General features: G+C 51.2%; 2 protein-coding genes across 4 annotated transcripts in view; both read left to right on the top strand.

The window, feature by feature from the left end:
* The window catches only part of PTP4A3 (protein tyrosine phosphatase 4A3), a 329530-nt gene that overhangs the window by 269126 nt on the left and 41160 nt on the right, over positions 1–19244 (top strand). The window lies entirely within an intron of this gene.
* LOC116819767 (uncharacterized) overlaps positions 1–19244 on the top strand; it is a 90649-nt gene that overhangs the window by 60411 nt on the left and 10994 nt on the right. For all 3 annotated transcript variants that reach the window (XM_032771753.1, XM_032771752.1, XM_032771751.1), the window contains 7 exons: positions 9180–9386; positions 12353–12454; positions 13673–13771; positions 14887–15033; positions 16687–16794; positions 17822–18019; positions 18423–18629. In XM_032771753.1, the coding sequence (XP_032627644.1) occupies positions 9180–9386; positions 12353–12454; positions 13673–13771; positions 14887–15033; positions 16687–16794; positions 17822–18019; positions 18423–18629 (1068 nt within the window). The remainder of the gene's footprint in view (positions 1–9179; positions 9387–12352; positions 12455–13672; positions 13772–14886; positions 15034–16686; positions 16795–17821; positions 18020–18422; positions 18630–19244) is intronic.

Raw genomic sequence — 19244 nt, 5'->3', positions numbered from 1 at the left:
TACATAACATAGTCTCTAGTCCAGACAGGTGGTTGTCGGGGTCTGACAAGCCATCTCTCAAGCCCTGGTTCCAATGCAGTGTCTTGTTGTGTTGATACTATGGTGAAATCATCCAATGCAGACCGGGGGTTGGCATAATCTCCTCTTCGTGCATAGGCAGGTGCAAGAAAAGCAGCATTCCATACTCACCCATCAGAAAGTCGATAGGTGTCAGGTCCCTTCTTCTCTATGATTTAAGAGGAGCTAAGAATTGATGGTCCTCTTTGTGCAGAGGTGAAGGTAAGCAGGTACGGAGGACCGGTAAGAAAAGGAGACTGACTGAGGGAGGGAGAGAGAAGCCTGCTCCCTGCATAAGAATAGTTTAAACTCAGCTGTTCCCTGATGGTTCAGCCCCCAGGGCTAGGTTTCTGGCATCTTTGTTAATTTCACTCACAGTAGCTGGGGGGAGGGGGTTTAGGGAAGGGTGTGTTTGACCATGACAAGGGCAGTACTTTTCTGCCCCCGGGGATGAGGGGATCTCTCCAATACTAACATACACAACAAATACAAGCATTTGGCTGCACAGCTTAAATTCAGAGCTAATAAAAGCAGGTGGAAGGGGAAAACTCACTATCGCATTGGTTTCTCATCTCCTCCCTCTCCCTCCCCCTCCTCCAGCCAGGCTACAGACAAGGCTCTGCATTCCTCCCCATTTCCGCCCCTCCCAGCAGAGGTTTTCCTCTAGGCTCTAGCTTGCAGTAGGGAGACTAGCTGAGATGCCTGGTGCTGCTGCCTGCAAAAGAACAGTTTAAACTCAGCTGTTCCCGGGGTAGTTCAGTGCCCAGAGTTAGGAGTCATTTCTGGCATCCTTGTTAATTTCACTCCCAGTTGTTGTTGGTTGTGTGTGACTATGGCAGGGGCAGTTCTTTTCTGTCCCTGGGATGAGGGGATCTCCTAAACACAATCAAAATCAGGAACCATTTCCAAGTTCAAATCTTCCTATTCCCTCCCCAGCAGAGGATCATGGTTGTGATGTCCAAACTGCTTGCAGATCCTCTTTGAAATGTTACTGTTTAAAAAAAACACAAAAAACATGGAGAACATGGTGGAAAGATGTGTCATGATGATTAGGGTTTATTTTGGGCAAAGCAATTTTGCTAAAGCAATTAAAGATTCACAGGGAAAGCAAATAGCCTCCATAGACAAAACCACAAAGGGACTGGAGGGGAAAACGGAATATTCAGGAAAATTATTGTGCCTCCTTTGAAAGAAATAGTAGTTTTCATTCCAATCCACCCTCTTTATATATTGATTTAAACACCTGAAATGTCCTTAGGACATCAGGAGCAATCTCAGATCTCTTTTTGTTTTGTCCTACCTGCAGAGTGCAGAGGCTGAAATTGACAAAACTTTCTCTAAATATCTTGTATATTTCATGAAGGCTATTCCAGTTGTCCTTCATTCATCCCTGACTTTCCCTTCCTTTCCTCCTCCCTCCCTCTCCCCTCCTCCCCAGCTCCCTCCCTGACTGACTGGCTGTGGTTTTTGCCTTGATTACTTACTCCTTGGCAGACCCAGCCCAGCGGCACCTGCTGGCTCTCTGCAGGCAGCAGCCCACAGGGGCCAGTTGCTGGGGTCACTGCTGATCAGTGGCAGGCTGCAGCTGCATTGTTTGTGACACATTCATACTCATATGCATACGTGCAGTCAGAGGTGAAAGTAATCCGGTCCAGTCCAGTACGGCGTACAAGCAAGAGCCAGTATGCCATGCTGGATCGCATCGACTTCCATGGTGGGGACTAAAAGGACACTGGGCTGCCTGCAGCTGCGGGCAGCCCTGAGCCCTTTAAATCCCGGCCATAGCTAAGATTTAAAGGGCTCAGAGCTCCCCGCGGCTGCGGGCAACCCCGAGCCCTTTAAATCCCGGCCGCAGCTGAGATTTAAAGGGCTCAGAGCCCTTTGAATCCCAGCCATGGCTCTGGAAGCCAGGCTGGGGCCAGGATTTAAAGGGCCCCGGGCTTCCCTCAGCGGCAGGAGCTCTGGGTCCTTTAAATCCCTGCCCCAGCCCCGCAAAGCTCGGGGTTCCCCCTGGTGGCCAGAGCCCTGGGCCCTTTAATTTGCCCCTGAGCCCCAGGGGGCTTCCAGCCACCTCTGCAGCTGGGAGCCCCTGGCTGATTTAAAGCTCTGGGTCTCCTAGCCACAGCTGGTTCCCCAGGACCTTTAAATCTTGAGAGGCCACACCTCTTCCAGATAAGGCCACGCCCCCTTCAGGACTCCGGCAGTACCGGTAAGTCCTGTAAGTTACTTTCACCTCTTCCTTTTTGTAAAATTCCAGGTCTTCGTATTCTAACGAAGGAACCACTCTCAAACTTTGGTTCCTTAGCACCCTGCAGCTTGTCTGTGAAAGGCTTATACTTTGCTTGGTTCTGTTCAACTGTTTTTCTCACATCATCCTCAGCTGGGGCCTCAGGTCATTGCTAACAATCCAGCAGTGTTCAGTTCAGTATTCATCTGTTCCCCATGCAGTAACTCTGCGGGTGATCTTTGCATTGTGGCATGTCATGTAGCCTGATATGCTTGCAAGAAATCAGTAGTGAAGGGTATCCACAATCACCCAACCAGTTTAGCCATTTGCAAACTCTCTGTGTTGTCCCCCATGAAGTTGTGTGAGGACAGCCCCAAGTTCATAATCAGAAGCATCAGTAGTTACAATTGTGGGCAATGCAGGACTGAATAGTGCAAGTACTGGACTATGTACAATCAAGTCTTTCACCGTTTCAAAACTAGCTTGTGCATCCAATGACAGAAGCATAATTGGGAATGCATTTTGCATACCGGGATTTAAGATCCAAGAAGGAACATAAGGTTTGCAAATCTGTTGGAGGAGGAGCATTTGAAATTGCCAGGATATGATCTGGATCAGGTTTTAGTCCAGCCTGTGAAATTGTATGTCTCAGAAAGGAGGGTTCAGTTTGTCTAAATTTGCATTTGGACCTATTGAGCTTGAGACCTGCTTTGCTGATGCAGTTTAGTACAGACTGCAGGTTATTGTCATATTCCTCAGTAGTATTTCCAAACATGATAATATCATCCAAATAGCACTGAACTCCACACTGATTCTTCAGAATCAACGACATCATTTTTTGGAAGGTACTTGGGGCTGATGCATGACTGTATGGAACACGTTTAAAACAAAATAGTCCCTCATGTGTAATAAATGCTGTGAGATCTCTGCTATCTTCATGCAATATAATCTGGTGGTATGCGCTTTGCAAATCAAGAGTAAAAAATGTCTTTGCTCCACAGATTTTGGCAAATACTTATTTTAAACATCCCAAGCAAAGTGACTTCCTCTGTTCTCCTTTAATACTATTCCATACACTAATACAGCTGTCTCTCAAACTTTCTCCTGCTTATGTGGCCAAAAATTTCTCTTGCTTAATTTAATGGAAAGCCCAGATATTTCATTTCTATCATGTCTCTTTAGGTAACCAACGGAGTGAATACATAATCATACCACCTGAGAGAGCTCATTGTCAATAGCCCCTGCACCAGAAAAGAGAGAAATTTCCTAATAAAACAAATTGAAAAGCAACAAGGCTGACTGTAAAGCAAAAGTGGTTTTTAGGCCATGGGACTGACAAGAAATTATTTACATGATCAAATGCGACTAAAGAGGTCTCTGAATTACTGTAGTAGCTATGCCCTGTCTCCATGCTGATTTGAAACACAACACTTACAATATCTGGATGGGTCTTTGGCTTTGAACTGTATTTGTACATAGACTTGGTTTTAAAGGACGCTACGCAACCCAGCCAACTCTGTCATATTTGTTGCCTTTTTTTGCATGCGTGACATCATGGTTTTGGGGGGAGGAATAGCTCAGTCATTTGTGCATTGGCTTGCTAAACTCAGCATTGTAAGTTCAATCCTTGAAAGGGCCACTTAGGGATCTGGGGCAAAATCAGTACTTGGTCCTGCTAGTGGAGGCAGGATGCTGGACTCAATGACCTTTTGGGGTCCCTTCCAGTTCTGAGATAGGTATATCTCCATATATTCTATGTGAGGAAGAGGACAGCTGTCGATCACAATAGCTTTATTTAGCTCCCTTAAGTCCACACAAAGGCAAATGCCTCTTCCCTTCTTCTGTGTCACTACTATAGGTGAAAGCCATTCCGAGGAGTTAATCTCTTCAATAATGTCCTTTTGAACAAGTTTTCTAAGTTCCTCCGAAACAGCTTCCCTGACTGAAAATGGTGAGCGCCGTAATTTCTGTCATACAGGCATCACATTATTCCTCATTTTAACTTCATGGAGAAACCCATAAGCACAGCTGAGTTTCTCCTCAACGTGGTGTTGGGTCCCAGCTGAAACGGGTGTGTGTACTGCAAGAGTGCTTTGCTGAGGAAGATCAATTCATCCATTAACTACCCTGAGATTTAAAGCAGCCAATAAATCTCTGCCAAGGATAGGAGTGCCTTTGTGGACAATCTAGAACTCTGCAGTTACCCAGCAATCACCAAAAGTAACTATTTCTGGCAGGCAGCGATGTACTGGAATTTGGTTTTTCAAACAGCACACCAACTGAAGAGTGGGTTCAGTAAGAGGCACATCTTTAAAGTAATGCAAATAGATGGAATCAGGTAGTATAGATACTGCTGAGCCAGTGTCCAACATTAGCTTAACAGAGTGTGATTTGCCTGAGGGTATGGCAAAAACGTTTACAGTGCACTTTATCTGTTCTGCAATATGTGCAGTAGTGGTTTTGTCCACGCTCAGCACAGTAACATCTGGTATTGTAACTGCATGCCGCTGTTGATTGAACTGGGTACTGCGACGTACTTTAGCAAAATGCCCAATCTTTTTGCAATGATTGCACTGAGCTACTTTTGCTGGACATCCTGTGTAGCTTGCAAGGTGTTGTGGGGATCCACAGCGAAAGCATGCTTTTACTGTATTTTGAATGTTCTGATTCAGTGACTTTTCCTTAGTTTTCTTCTTGCAATTGTTTGTCTGCAGCGATAGTGAACCTTTCTGCAAAGGAGTCACAGCCTGGACTGTGTCTCCTGTATCTCTGCTCATTATTTTGGCTTCAGCTGTAGCTGACTCAATCTGAGTAGCAATGGTTATTGCTTTTTGTAGTGTAAGTTGTGGTTCTAGAAATAAGTGTTCTTTTACACAAAGCATGGTTGTTTTCTCAATAAGTTCATCTCTAATCATCTCATCTGCCATATTCCCAAAGTCACAAGTTACAGTCAGACTCCTCAGGGAAGCAATATGATGCATTATAGTCTCCCCTGCTTTCTGCTCACGCTGGTGAAATCTGCAGCGATTAGCTACTATGTTCACTTTTGCACAAAAAAGTTCTTTAATGCAGTGAGTGCAGTCTCATATTTATCATCTGCAAAGGGAAAAGTGTAAAATATACACTGCCCTTCTGCTCCAAGGCAATGGATTAGCACAGCATGCTTTATTACTTCAGAAATCTCTGTAGCACTGATTGGAAGCAGATAAGTCTCAAACATATGGATCCAGGCAGTAAAAGCAATTGGAGGCTCACCTGGGCTTTGCAGAAAGGGTGCAGGTGGATTCAGAGGCAGAAGATCCATCCTCATCGCCAAAATGTTGTATCAACTAGGCAAGGTAATAACAAACTTCAACAGGACTTTCTTTTTAAACTGGAAACCTCTTTACCAAGCTGCTGCTGCACCCTCTGTAACTCCCACTCTGCCTCCTCAACTCCTCCCCTCTCCTTCCTGTTTCCTGTCCTTTCAGACTCCAAACAGCCAGTGCTCCCAGTTCTAATAATTACAAGCAACATCTAAATACCACTAGAATTTGGAGAATGTGACCAGAAGAGGCTGGCTGGAGAGCCCTGAAGATTCAACTCCTGCGTATTGACACAGGACTGATACAGCAGGGTTAGCCAGCATGCGCACTGCCCCATACCACTATGCCTTGAATGTAGAGGAACTTCCTCCACTGGGGAGAGGTTACATTGCTCCCCGTGGCCCATTTAGTCCTTGAAGCCTCTGCGGAGCCCCTCAACAAAAAGGTCAGTCAGCGCTAATCATATAGGAATGGTAACTGCTGATCCACCGCTATTGCTGAGATCCTGAAGGCCCCCACTGTGAAGCAGAAATAATCTGATTCATGTACATGGAACGTCCACCAACATCCTGTTTAACTGAATGCAGTGGAAACAAACAGCAGGCAGTTTCCTTGCTCTGAAATCCCCCAGCCTGCCTCTCCAGCAAGCTCTGTGCCCAAGAAACTCTACCTCTACTTCCTCTCAGGGCCCCACTCACAGCTGCTTCTCTTGGCTTTCTGCCTCCCACAAAAACAGCCTGCAGCTGTTACCGTCCCAGATCTGGAACCATTTTAAAACTGGAGTTTTATTAAATTTAGTATCCAAAAAAACCACGCACAGTTCGAAGAATCCCCAGTGCGGCTGAGTCCTTCTGAAGCACACCAAAAGTTCTGCTGCTGTCATCTAGGCAGGCCTCTTTGACCTCTTCAGCTGACCTTTGGTCCTTAAAGGGACAGGGCGCAGGTGCATTGAACCCTGACATGCCCTTATGAGTGCTTACACAACCAATATCCTAGCCCCAGCATTTGCAACCAAAGGAAACCCCTCAATCCACTCAGCACAGCATCACTGTGCACCATAACAATGCCGTGCTGTGCCATGTCCCTCTGTGTTGACACGAAGTCAGAGGAGGCAGACATCTCATTTTAAAGAAGCAGCAGCCCCCGTGCTTCAAGTCAGGGGGAGAGGAGATCGCAAGGGGTCACAGAACCAGCAATCAGTATATATTTAAGTCGACCTGGAACACCGAAGGGTGCACATTAGGCACCGTTTTACCAAACTTGCTGCTCCCAGATCATGACAGAGCCCTGCACGCACACACTTTCTTCAGACTTCTTTAAGCACTGGCAGACCCAGTTATTCCCATTAAAATCTAGATCTAAACTCACCCAATGTTCTGGGCTATGCAGAACCTGGCCCATCTCCAGTAACATCAGGTAAGATTCGATGCAAGGTTGGGAATAGATGCTCTGGCAAGGCTCGTTAGCACTCTGTTAGCCACCATACTGCTTGGTAAATAGCAAAGGCTGATGCGTAGCCTGCAGTCTGTCTAGTGAAGATGCACTGATTGCAGAAACTCAGGCACTGCCACGGCCTGTGTTATACCTGTGGCAGTACAGGCTTCCTTCTGTGTCTTGCATGCGCACACATGGCCATCGATGTCCCTTGCCCTGTACCTCTCAGCTCCCATTGGCTCCCATTGGCCAGGGTTCCTGGCCAATGGGAGTGCAGAGCCAGTGCTTGGGACAGGGCAATGCGCGGAGCCCTGGTGCCCCTCCTGCCTAGGGTCTGGACCTGCTGGCCACTTCTGGGACGCAGTGTGGAGCCAGGGCAGGTAGGGACTAGCCTGCCTTAGCCCTGCAGCGCCACTGACTGGACTGTTAATGGCCCATTCGGCGGTGCAGACTGCAACCGCCAGGGTCCCTTTTGGACTGGTGTTCCAGTTGAAAACCAGACACCTGGTCACCCAGCTTCTGAGAGATCCCCTACCGGCCAGCTCAGCCTAGCAGACAGGGTCGGCTCCCAGCAGTCAGGTGAGTTTGACTTGGGGGGCAGGGTGTGGGGGAGTGGGTGTCTGGAGTGTCTGGGGGGCGGGGGTACTCCTGGGGGAATAAAAACAGGTCCCTCTGCAGATTTCTTTTCTTCCCTACTTCTCCGTCACTTTCTGCAGGAGCGTGGGGTGGGGGTGTGTGACTAGGAATGCCTGTGGCTGTAGTTTGGGGGGCATGCCCCTAACAGAGTTGGGGGGGAAACGGGGGTCACATACCACTGCGCCCCCATTTCTGTGAGGGCAGAGCTTCCCGGCTGAAAAAAGAGGGTGCCACTCAGCTCCACTGACTTTGCAGCTGGATGCCACCTTCTGCGGCCTAGTGCTGGTCGTGCTTCCCTTCTGTGTGCTGGGAGCCATCCTGTGTGGGGCAGGGCAGGGGGCGCGCTGCGGGAAAGAGGCAGTGAAGTGGGATGGGAAGTGGGTGGGGCAGTGGGGAAAGGGCACGGGATGGGGAAGAGAAAGGGATAGGAAAAGCAGGGGCAGGGAAGACGTGGGAGCCCGGCACGCGGCATCCCCTTGGCAGCAGCTGGGGCTCCCCTGTTAAGCAAGCCCATCAAACCCCCACCCTGACAAGCCCCACGTCCCAATGACCCTCCCAGTCTCCCACCCTATTGGGTGGCGGGGGGGAATCCTCTGGGTGGGGGGGGCACTGGGAGGGGGCAGTGTGATGTGCAGGGAGCTGTGTCGTTGCAGTAGGAGGTGAGTAGGGGAGTCTCTGGGCAGGGGTGCACTGGACATAGGGATGTGTAGGGGAGGTCTCTGGGCATGAGGCCACTGGCATAAAGGGGGGGCATTGTGCAAGGGGGTGGTGTGCTGCAGCTTAGGCCCGCCCCGGAGGGGAAGGAGCACACTGGCAGCACAGGGCTGGGTGGACCAGTGTGCGTTTGGTGGTGGCTGGTTTGAAAACCGTCCCCTCGCACTGAGTGGAGCAGGGCCACCCCTGCCGCACCATGCCCCATAGCCCCCAGCCGATCCCTCGCTCCAGGGACCAACTCTCCCATTGCCCCCATGGGGGCCCACAAAAGTTTAATCCCACAGATACCTTAGGCAGCAGTGTCAGGAGCCAGAGAACACAGGTAAAATTCCCCTCATGTTTTTGATTTTGCTAATGCCTAAAGCAGAGAAGGGACTTTGTGCCCCGCAACCCTATGCCTGCTTTGGCTGCTGAATGAATGCTGCCATCAGATGATGCAGCAGGTACACAGGTCTTGGCAGGTTCAAATGTGTTTCCATTCAACCCTCACAGCTGTGTGATTGGTTTTGTTTTCAGTCTTCAGCTGCCTGACCAAAAAAAGGCAGATCTACCCCCGAACATGAACCTTTAGGTACAGTCCAGATGGCTGAGGGTTGACTTCTCCGTCTTTCTGAGAGAAGCCTTTAATTTTGGGAAATGTTTGCCTTTCACATCTGTACTTGTGAATTTGAAAAATGTCCCCACTTTTGCCCTGGCCTCTAACCTCTGACCAGCTGCACCCCCGAGGAACTGAGACACAGCCAAGCCCCGAAGCTGTTCACTGACAGGCGGGGATCTCACGGTGTCTGGCTCTGTTTTCCCCTCAGCAAGGACAGACACCGTTGCACCTGGCCGCTGAGAATGACCATTCGGAGGTGGTTCAGTTCTTTCTGAAGCACAAGCCGGAACTGGTGACCTCTGCCACCATGGAAGGTTCTACCTGTGCCCACATAGCTGCCTCCAAAGGCAGCATTGCTGTGATCAAGGAGCTGCTGAAATTCAACAAGGTGGGGGCGACCACGGCACGCAACAAGGTGAGTCCCTGTGGCGGTGTCCCTTTGCTATGGGCCGGTCCAGCTGGGCAGTGTCACACAGAGCTGACCCAAGAGTCTAGATCTGTGCCTGTTCTGCTATCCCAGAGGGATTAGGAAGCTGGGAGTTAAATGGTAATGCAGCAGTGAGAGGGGGAAAGGGAGAACTAGCCATGGACGGTCTATGGGGTAATTCTGAAGCTGGTGCTGGATCTGTAGAGGGAAAGAGTATTGCACCTCCTCTCTCCCGTGTGTATGAGAGCTCAAGCTAGGATCCAGAGATCCAGATCATTCTCAGTGCCTCCATTATGCATGGTTAAGGCTAAGATTTTATCATGGTTATTTTTAGTAAAAATCACGAACTGGTCACAGGTAATAAACAAAAATTAACAGAGCCTGTGACCTGTCCATTACATTACTAAAAATAACTAGGGGGGCAGGGCTAGATAGGGGGGAGGAATGGAGTCACATGGAGGGGGTGGGGGCTGACAGGTCAAGCGACCCACCATGGTGGGGGAAACAGCCCTGGCTCCAGTGGCCATAGCAGGGGGGCGCAGCCACGGGAGGCTCATGGCCCCCATTCCAAAGCTGGCTACAGCTGTGGGACAGGGGTGCGCAACCCTGGCTGCAGCCTCTGGCAAGCCCGGGATGCCATGGGGCTGGGGCACGTGGCCCCAGCTGCAGCCTCTGGCAAGCCCAGGATGCCGTGGGGCTGAGGTGCGCAGCCCCGGCTGCAGCTCCTGGCGAAAGCCATGGAGCTGAGGTGCCTGGCCATGGCTGCAGGCCCTGGGGAAAGCCATGGGGCCCTGGTTCAGCCTCTGCCAAGCATGGGAAGCCATGGGGCTGGAGTGTGCAGGCCCGGCTACGGCCCTTGGTGGAAGCCACAGGGCTGGGGCTGCAGGGTCCTGGTTCCAGCCAGCCCCAATTGCAGGGCAGGGATGCACAGTCCTGCCTCCTCCTCCTCCTGAAGCCCTAGAAGTCACAGAAGTCTGGCAAAGTGAAGGAATCCATGACTGCCGTGACTAAATTGTAGCCTTATGCATGCTGCATGGCCACGCTATTGGAGTCTTTGCTCCACGGACAGCGGGCATCCCAGTAATAGTCATGGCAAATTATGAGATGGCAGCCGCGAAATGCTATCACCTTACTAACCGTGGCTGCCTCAGAAACACAGAGAGTTTGTATCCGCCTCAGGAAATGTGGACAGCTGCCACATCCTCTGGAATCAGCTCTCCCCCAGGGTGGGTGCAAAGAGACAAACACGAAGGAAGTGAATAACTCCAGATGACGCGATACTTCACCACTTTGCTTTGATAACATGGGCCTGAGCTGTACATTTGGCATCCGAATCTAACCTTCCCCAGACTTCATGAGTGTTGGGGCCTGGCTTTTTGATTTGGCCCATTATGGAGATAGGAACCAGTTGGGAAGTTCAGAACCAACATCCCAATGAGCATAAATAGGGGAACCCCTCTGTCTTCTTACCAGCCTTCCAGAGACACGTGGGCCTAGACAAGATCCTAAGGGGAATGTGCCTGCAGGTTTTAGTAAGCATGTTTTCCCCTTCCCCTGCCTGCTGGCATTGCGACAACAGGCAGCTGGTTTTCAGTAATGCATTCGTTGCATCTGCCCCCTTTTATTTATTTAGTACAGGGCCGGGCAAACTTTTTGTCCCAAGGGCTGCATCGGGTTTCAGAAATTGTATGGAGGGCTGGTTTGGGGAGGCTGTGCCTCCCCAAACAGCCAGATGTGGCCCAGCCCCCAACCCCTCCTGCTTCTTGCTCCCTGACGGCCCCCCAGGACTCCTCCCCCATCCAAGCACCCCTTCCTGTCCCCTGACTGCCCCTAGAAACCCTGCCCCTGACTGCCCCCCACCATCCCATCCAACCCCCCTCTCCTTCCTAACTGCCTCCATTCAACACCCCTGTTCCCTGCCCTCTGACTGCCCTGACCCCTATCCACACCCCCGCCCCCTGACCACTTCCTGAACTTCCCTGCCCTCCATCCAACCCCCTCCACTCTCTGCCCCCTGACTGCGCTGCCTGGAGCACCGGTGGCTGGTTGCACTACAGCCACGCTGCCCAGAGCACCAGGACAGGCAGCCGTGGTACCTGGCTGGAGCCAGCCATGCCACCGTGCAGTACAGAGACCTGGTCAGGCCACGGCTCTGCAGCTGCTCTGCCCCAGGAGTTTGCAGCGCCGCCGCCCAGAACATTGCACCAGAGCGAGTTGAGACTGCAGGGGAGGGGAAACAGCAGGGCAGGGGCCAGAGCTAGCCTCCGTGGGGCCAGAGCTCAGGGGCCGGGCAGAAGGGTCCCACAGGCCAGATGTGGCCTGTGGGCCATAGTTTGCCCACCTCTGATTTAGTATGTAGCTAATGTATGTAGCTAAAGGCTTTGCTTGCATGGGAGGGTATTTGCAATGTGTCCTTTGCAGTGAGGTCACCGGCAGGTCTCTTTGAGCCATGTTTGTCAGGCCAAACAGGAGAGTGCTGAGATTTCAGTCCCAGTTCCTAAGAAACCCCCTCCCGCAATTTAAACACAGCTGTTTGCCCCTCTACACTTTCTCTGTGGCCTGCATGAAGAATCATAGGTTGCATCCTTAGGGCAAGTTAGTACTGAGAAGACCCAGGATTGAGGCATTTGGAGGAGACGCCTGTGAGAGAGTCCCACGTCGTCCTGATACTCTGTGCCATTGCATTGTTATATGCAGGGAGCTCTGGTATCTCCCTTGGCCCTTGCTTCTCAACCTTATATGCTGTGATCCTTGTGAGGTGAGCCCCACTGCCAGCTTGCTCTGAAGCTCAGACAGTGAGGCTTTTTACCCTCGAAAACTTATGCCCAAATAAATTTGTTAGTCTTTAATGTGCCACTGGACTCCTTGTTGTTTTTATGGATACAGACTAATACGGCTACCCTTTGATACTTGCACATGGTTAGTTACCCAACCAGTCTGTCTTTGTGTTGCAGACAAGCAATTCCACACCCCTGCACCTGGCAGCTGCTGGTGGACACAGTGAGGTAGTGAAGGTCTTGCTGCAGACAGGAGCCTCGGCAGTAGATGAGGACGGCGTACGTACCAAGGGCCCTGCTGGGCAGCTCCCAGTTCAAAATGCAGATGGTGTGAATGCAATGGGTGACGGTGCCCTCTTTGGCAGACAGCTTGGGCCCTCTAGAGTCAAAAGCATGAGCTGCTAGGGGCTGTAATAACTCATCCTCCGTAATCAGCACAGAGGGGACTGGTAACACCCGCTTGCCCATGAGTGCAAATGCCCCTCCTTCATTTCAGGGTGCATGCTCAGAAGGGGAATCTCTCTTTGGCAGGGAAAGGTACATTCACAAACTTTACGTTCACATCCTTGTGTCTCTCCTTGATGTGCACCTCTGTGAATGGGGCGCAGGGGTCTGAGCCCTTTCCCCTTTGAGGAAGGTACTAACATTTGGCTGAGATGCTGAAGTAAAAGAATCCTTATTCTTGTTCTTTCCATCTCTCCCCCCATGCCCTTAGTGTGTCTCTTGTAGACTAGTCCCAGGTTGGTACCATGCTATAATCACAGCATGGTACCAACCTGGGACTAGTCTACAAGAGGTGTTTAATTCAGGGATGAAGGGTTAAAATGCTCTGCCCCTTGCAGCGGAAGGGCAGTGATGTTTCATTTTTAAAGAACCAGCCTCCTCTTTCTTCATGACTCCTCGAACAGTTCCAGGCTAAGGTAGCTCTCCATTCAGTGGTCTGCTGTCCTGAATGCTCAGACACCTTGAATTATACCAGCGGTTCTCAAACTGTGCCGCGACCCCCTTTGAACGGGGTCACCAGAGCTGGCTTAGACTTGCTGGGGCCCAGGGTTGAAGCCCGAGTCCCACCGCCCAGGGCTGAAGCCAAAGCCAGAGGGCTTCAGCCCTGGCTGGTGGGGCTCAGGTTATAGGCCTCCTGCCTGGGGCTGAAACCTTTGAGCTTCAGCTTTGGCCCCCTGGGTCCAGAGTAGTGGGGCTCAGGCTTTGGCCCCCACACCCAAGGCAGTGAGGCCTGGGCAGGCTCAGGCTTTGGTCCCCCTTCCAGGGGCTGTGTTGTCAGAATGGGGTTGTGAAGTTTGAGACCCCCCTGAATTATACCATCATAGCACGGAACTGGGCCATGCTGGGAGTGTCAGAACCTCAAAAAATATGAGTAGATCCCAGGAGGCCTTTCAGAGGTTCTGTCCCTTGCCCAGACTTCCTCCCTTGCTGTGACAACACTCTGGGATTTGCACCAGGCCTTGCTTCTGATGCTTTTCCTCTGCTCCTTATTAGGAAGGAATGACGGCAATTCACCTGGCAGCCAAACATGGGCACATCAGTGTCCTGGAGGCCTTAAAGGGCAGCGTCTCCTTGAGAATCACCAGCACCAAGGTGAGTGCATGGCCACTGGCTTTGCCCATTAAGGGCCGTGCTGTCTATGGCGTGGGTGTGGCTGTGTTCAGGGGCAGAGCTTGGCATTTTGCCGCCCCAAGCGCAGCAGGCAGTCTGCCTTCGGTGGCTTGCCTTCAGGCGACCGGCAGAGTGCCCCCAGTGGCTTGCTGCCCCATGCACGTGCTTGGCATGCTGGGGCCTGGAGCTGCCCCTGGCTGTGTTGTGAAAATAGCCACTGTTTGGACCCAACTCAGGTGGTGTTTGTTGTAACTGGGTGAGAGGGGTCAGGACCTGGTTGCGTGTCCAGGAGAGAGAGGGCCACACAGGAAAGCAGGGAAGTACCTGGGACACACAGTTATTGGTAATGGTTAGTCCCCACTGGGCTGGACACTGTGTACACCTAGTGAGAGACCGTCCCTGCCCCAATGTGCTTGCAAAGAGCCCAGGCAGAAAGAAGGTGGGAGAAAGGAAGCATTAGTATCCCTGTTGTGCAGATGGGAAACTGAGGCCCAGAGAGCGCGAGATGAGGTTTCCAAAGGTGATTAGTGATTTTGAGGGCCTCGATTTTTGAATGCCTCACAGGGGCCTAATTTTCAGAGGCTGGGTGCTCAGCACTTCCACAAAATCAGGCTTGTTTTAGGGCTCTCAAGTTGAGCACCCGCTAATAGAGAGATCAAAATTGTTAGTCCTTTTTGAAACCTCGGCCAATGGAGGAGAAGACACTAGAACCACACACTCCTGGCGCCCAATCACATCCCTTAACACAGGGCCCACGTTCTATCACTTTGTCAGGGGTCATCTTTTCCTGATGCTGCCCAGAGCCTTGCAGAGTCAACTGTGGATGCCAAATGCAGAGGCTGCTTCCTGAAATATTGTGTATCCCCAAAAGCTCCTTCTCCTCTTCCAACTCTCTCATTTCCCCCCCTTTTCTTTGTTTTCGTTCCTGTCATTCTCATGTCTTCTGTGACCTCTCCCTTTTAACCTTCTTCCTTCCAGCTGTCAGGCATGTACTGTGCTTTGATCGGATGCTAAATGGGAGTGGTCTGGTTCATTTAAAAAAGCAAATCTTGTTTGTTTTCCCTGAACAGTGGATGTGTTTTTCTTTCCCTTCCAAGACAGGATTTACTGCCCTTCATGTGGCAGCTCATTACGGCCAGCTGGACTTCGTCCGAGACATGCTCGCCAGAGGATTGGCCGCCATGCGCAGCGAGCCTCCCAAGCTCACCTCCGAAGGACAGCAGGTCAAGCAGCAAGTCAGCGAGGTAAGACAGCAGCCAGCCCTGGGGAGGAATTAAGGGACAAGCCAACACATGGCATCCCGAACCCCCTTTTCTATTTCCATGGAGCCAGATAACATGGGGGCTTGTGTTACTGAGCCATTTGATTTCACTATGTGGTAGGCCCGAGTCCTCTCCCCTGTAGACAGGCTTGGCAGAGGAGTGCTGCTGCGGACTGAATCCCCCTCCCTGCTGCTGCTGTAGCTCGGAACGGCCCGAGTAGTTTCCACACCAGCTGGAATCTTACTCCCTTCTCCGCTGTGGCTTTCGCCAGTGAACCTTCTTATGCCCGACACATACTCCTGGGTGGCCCTGCACCTGCATGGACCCCAGACCCCACCCACCCAACTCCCTGCGTCATGTCACTGCACTCTGTGTAACACAGCTACCTTGGTTCCTCTCTCCCTTGGGCCTATGGAGCAGGGAGAAGGATTTACCCCTTGGATTCACCCTGGGAAATCTGCCCTTGCCTCTTCCCATCTCTGCTGTCCTTGGTTAGGATTTGGCTCCACAGAGAGACTTTTCAAAGGGCCAGAAATTGGAGGCCTGGATGACAAATGACTCCAAGGTCCTGACTGAAAGGGATGGGCTGTGCGTGGAGCTTGCAAGGTGTAGAGACCATGACACTGCAGCCCTCGGTCCCATGGTGCTACTTACCGCAGAACTGGTGGGGAGGTAGATCTGGTTGGAACGTTCTTGCTGAAAGATACTGTTTCGGGGAAACCAAAATGTTTTGGTTTCCATGAATTTTCATTAGGAGGGTTTTGGGTTGGAGGTCAGATCATGGGCCTGGAATTTGGGAGATCCAGATTCAAGACCCCGCTCGGTCTGAGTCAGTGTTACCTGGGATGAAATTCGCTGCTTTGAATCAGGCACAGCAGAGGTTGTGCCTGGGTCTCCCACAGCAGTGTCCCCGCCACCAGGCTATAGTGATGGAGTCCTCATGAAAACCTTTGAAAGGTTTTGGGGTTGTTCCAATGAGTAACAAAAAAAAAATTTGGAAACCTCAAAAGTGGCCACAGAACGGAGTTGTCATCCTCCAGCTAGCGCAAGGGGCAGGTGAAGGCAAGCAGATATTGGAATGAGCTTGCCCCAGTGGCGTAAAGGTTTAGAAGTGCCCTAGTTCCTGGTTGCATTCGATCTGCTCCCCAGGATTGTCGCACACACATCTTCGGTGTAGCTCGTGTGTGTGGCGCGGCCTGTCCTTGGTGACAGGAACAAAAAAGGCATGAAAGCTTCACTGCTGGCCAGGCTGCAGGCCAGGTGTGTTGCCCAAATAACATCCAACAACACACACAGGCAGTATGTTCAGGGGACAGCAGAGGTTGTCAGTGAGGGACTTCGGGATGGCCAGCACAAGGCCTAGGCATCCTAAGGGGACCCAGCATGATGGTGTGTGTGGAGGAGGCTGCAGCGTTGCTGACTCTTCAGGGCCTCAGAGAGGGAAGAAGGTAGATCATCATGGCCCGCCTGCAGGCATGAGTCACAGAAAATGGGGGAACAGCTGCTCTGGCTTCTAACCTGTATGCAGTGTGTGTGTGTGGGGAGAAGTGTCTGGGAACTGTATTGCCCTCGCTGTATGCCCAGGAATCTGGGGCATCAAAGGGGCCCTGCCACCGTCTGTGTGATTTATCTCAGTCAGGATTCACACCACTGCACCTGGCTGCCCAATCGGGACACGAGAGCCTTGTCCGGCTGCTGCTCAACTACCCAGGTGTGCAGGTGGATTGTCAGACCAGCCTGCAGGTAAGAGGCCAGCCACGCTCAGTGTGGGGCTGTTCTACTCGCATGGGAGCCACCATGCTCTGAGCTGGCTGAGCCCAGGAGAAGGCTGCAGCCTGTCAGGGGGTGGGGGCAGCTTTGATTCTTGCAGCGTCATATCTGGGGTAACCGTGTCTCCAGGAAGCTTCCACCTCCCACTCCAGAGGCTGCTCTGGCTCTGCGCTAGGTGGGAGAAGCAGGATCCTGGGGGTGATCAGGAGGAGAGTCACTTTGGATGCACAAGGCCCACAAGAGTAAGAGAGGGTTAGGGCAAAGGAGAAGACACAGAGGGCAGAGATTCAGGGAGGAGGGTCCATAATGCAGAGCAGGGATGGAAGGGGGAAGAAGATGGGGGGGCAGAGCAAGGATGCGGAGGAGAGGTGCAAATGCAGGGCATACGTCACAGGGGGAGCTCTATGTTCACTGCTGGCTGTGGTATGTCTCCCCCAAAGCTGACACTAACCAAGCCCTTTTGAGCAACTCTCAGGGCCTAGCTTCTCGGAGGCCAGCACTCCAGGGGCCTTGAGTGGCTGTTCGGGCTAGCATTATACTCCCACCCTGCACTGATGTGTAAGATGACAACAGAGCAAGACCACCAGGAAGTATCAGCCTCTTGGGACAATCCAAGGCCAACCCTATGACCTAACATTTGGGCTGCTCACCAGCTCAGGCCAGTCCAAACCATCTTAGTTCTACTACTGACCAGTGCCGAGTTGACAACCATAGAGACAGCTCTTCACTCTGCAGAGGAGGCTGCTGCAATGGAAGCTTCGTCCATGTAGCCCTCAGACAGTGGACCTCAGCCCTGTTTTCTGGAGGGGTCAACTCTAGCTGTGGAGGGTAATTCAGTCTCCCTGACCCTCAGCCTCTGTCCTTGCTGTAAGAGAGATGCCTCTCATGCCGAGTCTGACAGTGACTCCAGGTGACCTTGTTAGGTCCCATTAGTGCCCTTGGAGCCATCCCATCCCTGTGCCAAACGCTGTAAAATACTAACCAGCTCACTTGTGCTTAGGGCTCCACCCCTCTCCACCTGGCAGCCCAGCATGGTCACACCGCCGTCGTTGGGCTCCTTCTAAGCAAATCCACCTCCCAGCTGCATCTCCGAGACAAGAGAGGGCGGACATGCCTCCACCTGGCTGCAGCCAATGGCCACGTTGAGATGGTGCGCGCGTTGCTGGGCCAGGGAGCAGAGATCAACATCACCGACAAGGTACAGCAGCAGATCACACGGTCGGTGTTAGCCTGCTAGAACATTGAGGGGTGGTCACACTTTCTGTGCAACCTCTTCATGGAGAGTCTCCAAGCCTTGATCGAGGCCCAGTGCCATGAATGACACATGATGCCATGGGGAGCGCTACACAGTATCTCCAAACCCTACGTCCTGAATTCTATGGTTCCTAACAGCAACATGGCTGTCTATTGACAAAAGCTGGCAGACAAGTAAGCTTCCCATGGATTTCCAGTGGGCCCATCACCTGAAAGTTATGAAAATTTCATGCAATTCTGGTTAAAGGCGATTCTAGCCCCTCCTGCACCACTCCCTATTACGTGACTGCCTGACGCCTGCGGTCAATGAATGCTGCATTTTCACTGTACATCCTTTAATTCCACAGCAAGGCTGGGGCCCATTGCACTTTGCTGCCAAATCGGGTTTCCTGGCTAGTGTCCGGCTGCTAGTGGAAAGCGGTGCCACACCCACTCTCGAGTCCAAAGAGGGAAGGATACCTATCCAGTATGCAGCTGCTGAGAACCACCAAGAAGTAGTGAGCTTCCTGCTGAAAAAGAACACCACCACCTTGAAACTGATTGAGGACAGGAAGGTACGGGAGACCCTGAGCTCTGGAGAGGTGACGTGGGCAAGCCCTGAGCCAAGACTTATATGTCCTACTCTTGTTTGCAAAATTGTCAGCGTCTACACTGTGTCCTTATGGTGCAATAGCATGACTTGGATCCCAATAATTTAGATGTTTATAGTCATTGGTCACATCAGTGGTAGAAATGATGATGGGGTTCCCGAAGCTCAGAGCCATATGTTGCTGAAGACTAGAGCTAGGCAAAAATTTTCAGCCAAAACTTTTTTTTATGGTGAAAAAATGCAGATTTAGCAATACCGAACTGTTTCATGAATTGGTGTCTGTTTCACCTAATTGTTTGGTTTGGGGGTTGGGGGATTCTGAAAAAATCAAAATGTTTCATGTTCAAAATGATACATTTCAATTTTTCAGTTGGAAATGACTTTTTGTTTCAAAATTTCCTTCCATTTTATTTTTAAAAATTCAAAAGTGTTTTAAAAAAAAAACAGTCAAAATTGAAATGGAACATTTTGATTTTGTTGGAATGAAACATTTTGTTCAACCCAAAATGAAAATGTTATGGACTTCTGAATCTGCAAAAGTTGTCTTTTTTGGTCTGGGCTGAAACAATTTGTTTTTTAA

The sequence above is a fragment of the Chelonoidis abingdonii genome, chromosome 2 (assembly GCF_003597395.2).
Source record: "Chelonoidis abingdonii isolate Lonesome George chromosome 2, CheloAbing_2.0, whole genome shotgun sequence".
In the NCBI taxonomy this organism is placed as follows: domain Eukaryota; kingdom Metazoa; phylum Chordata; order Testudines; family Testudinidae; genus Chelonoidis; species Chelonoidis abingdonii.
This window is presented reverse-complemented; position numbering and strand designations above follow the sequence as displayed.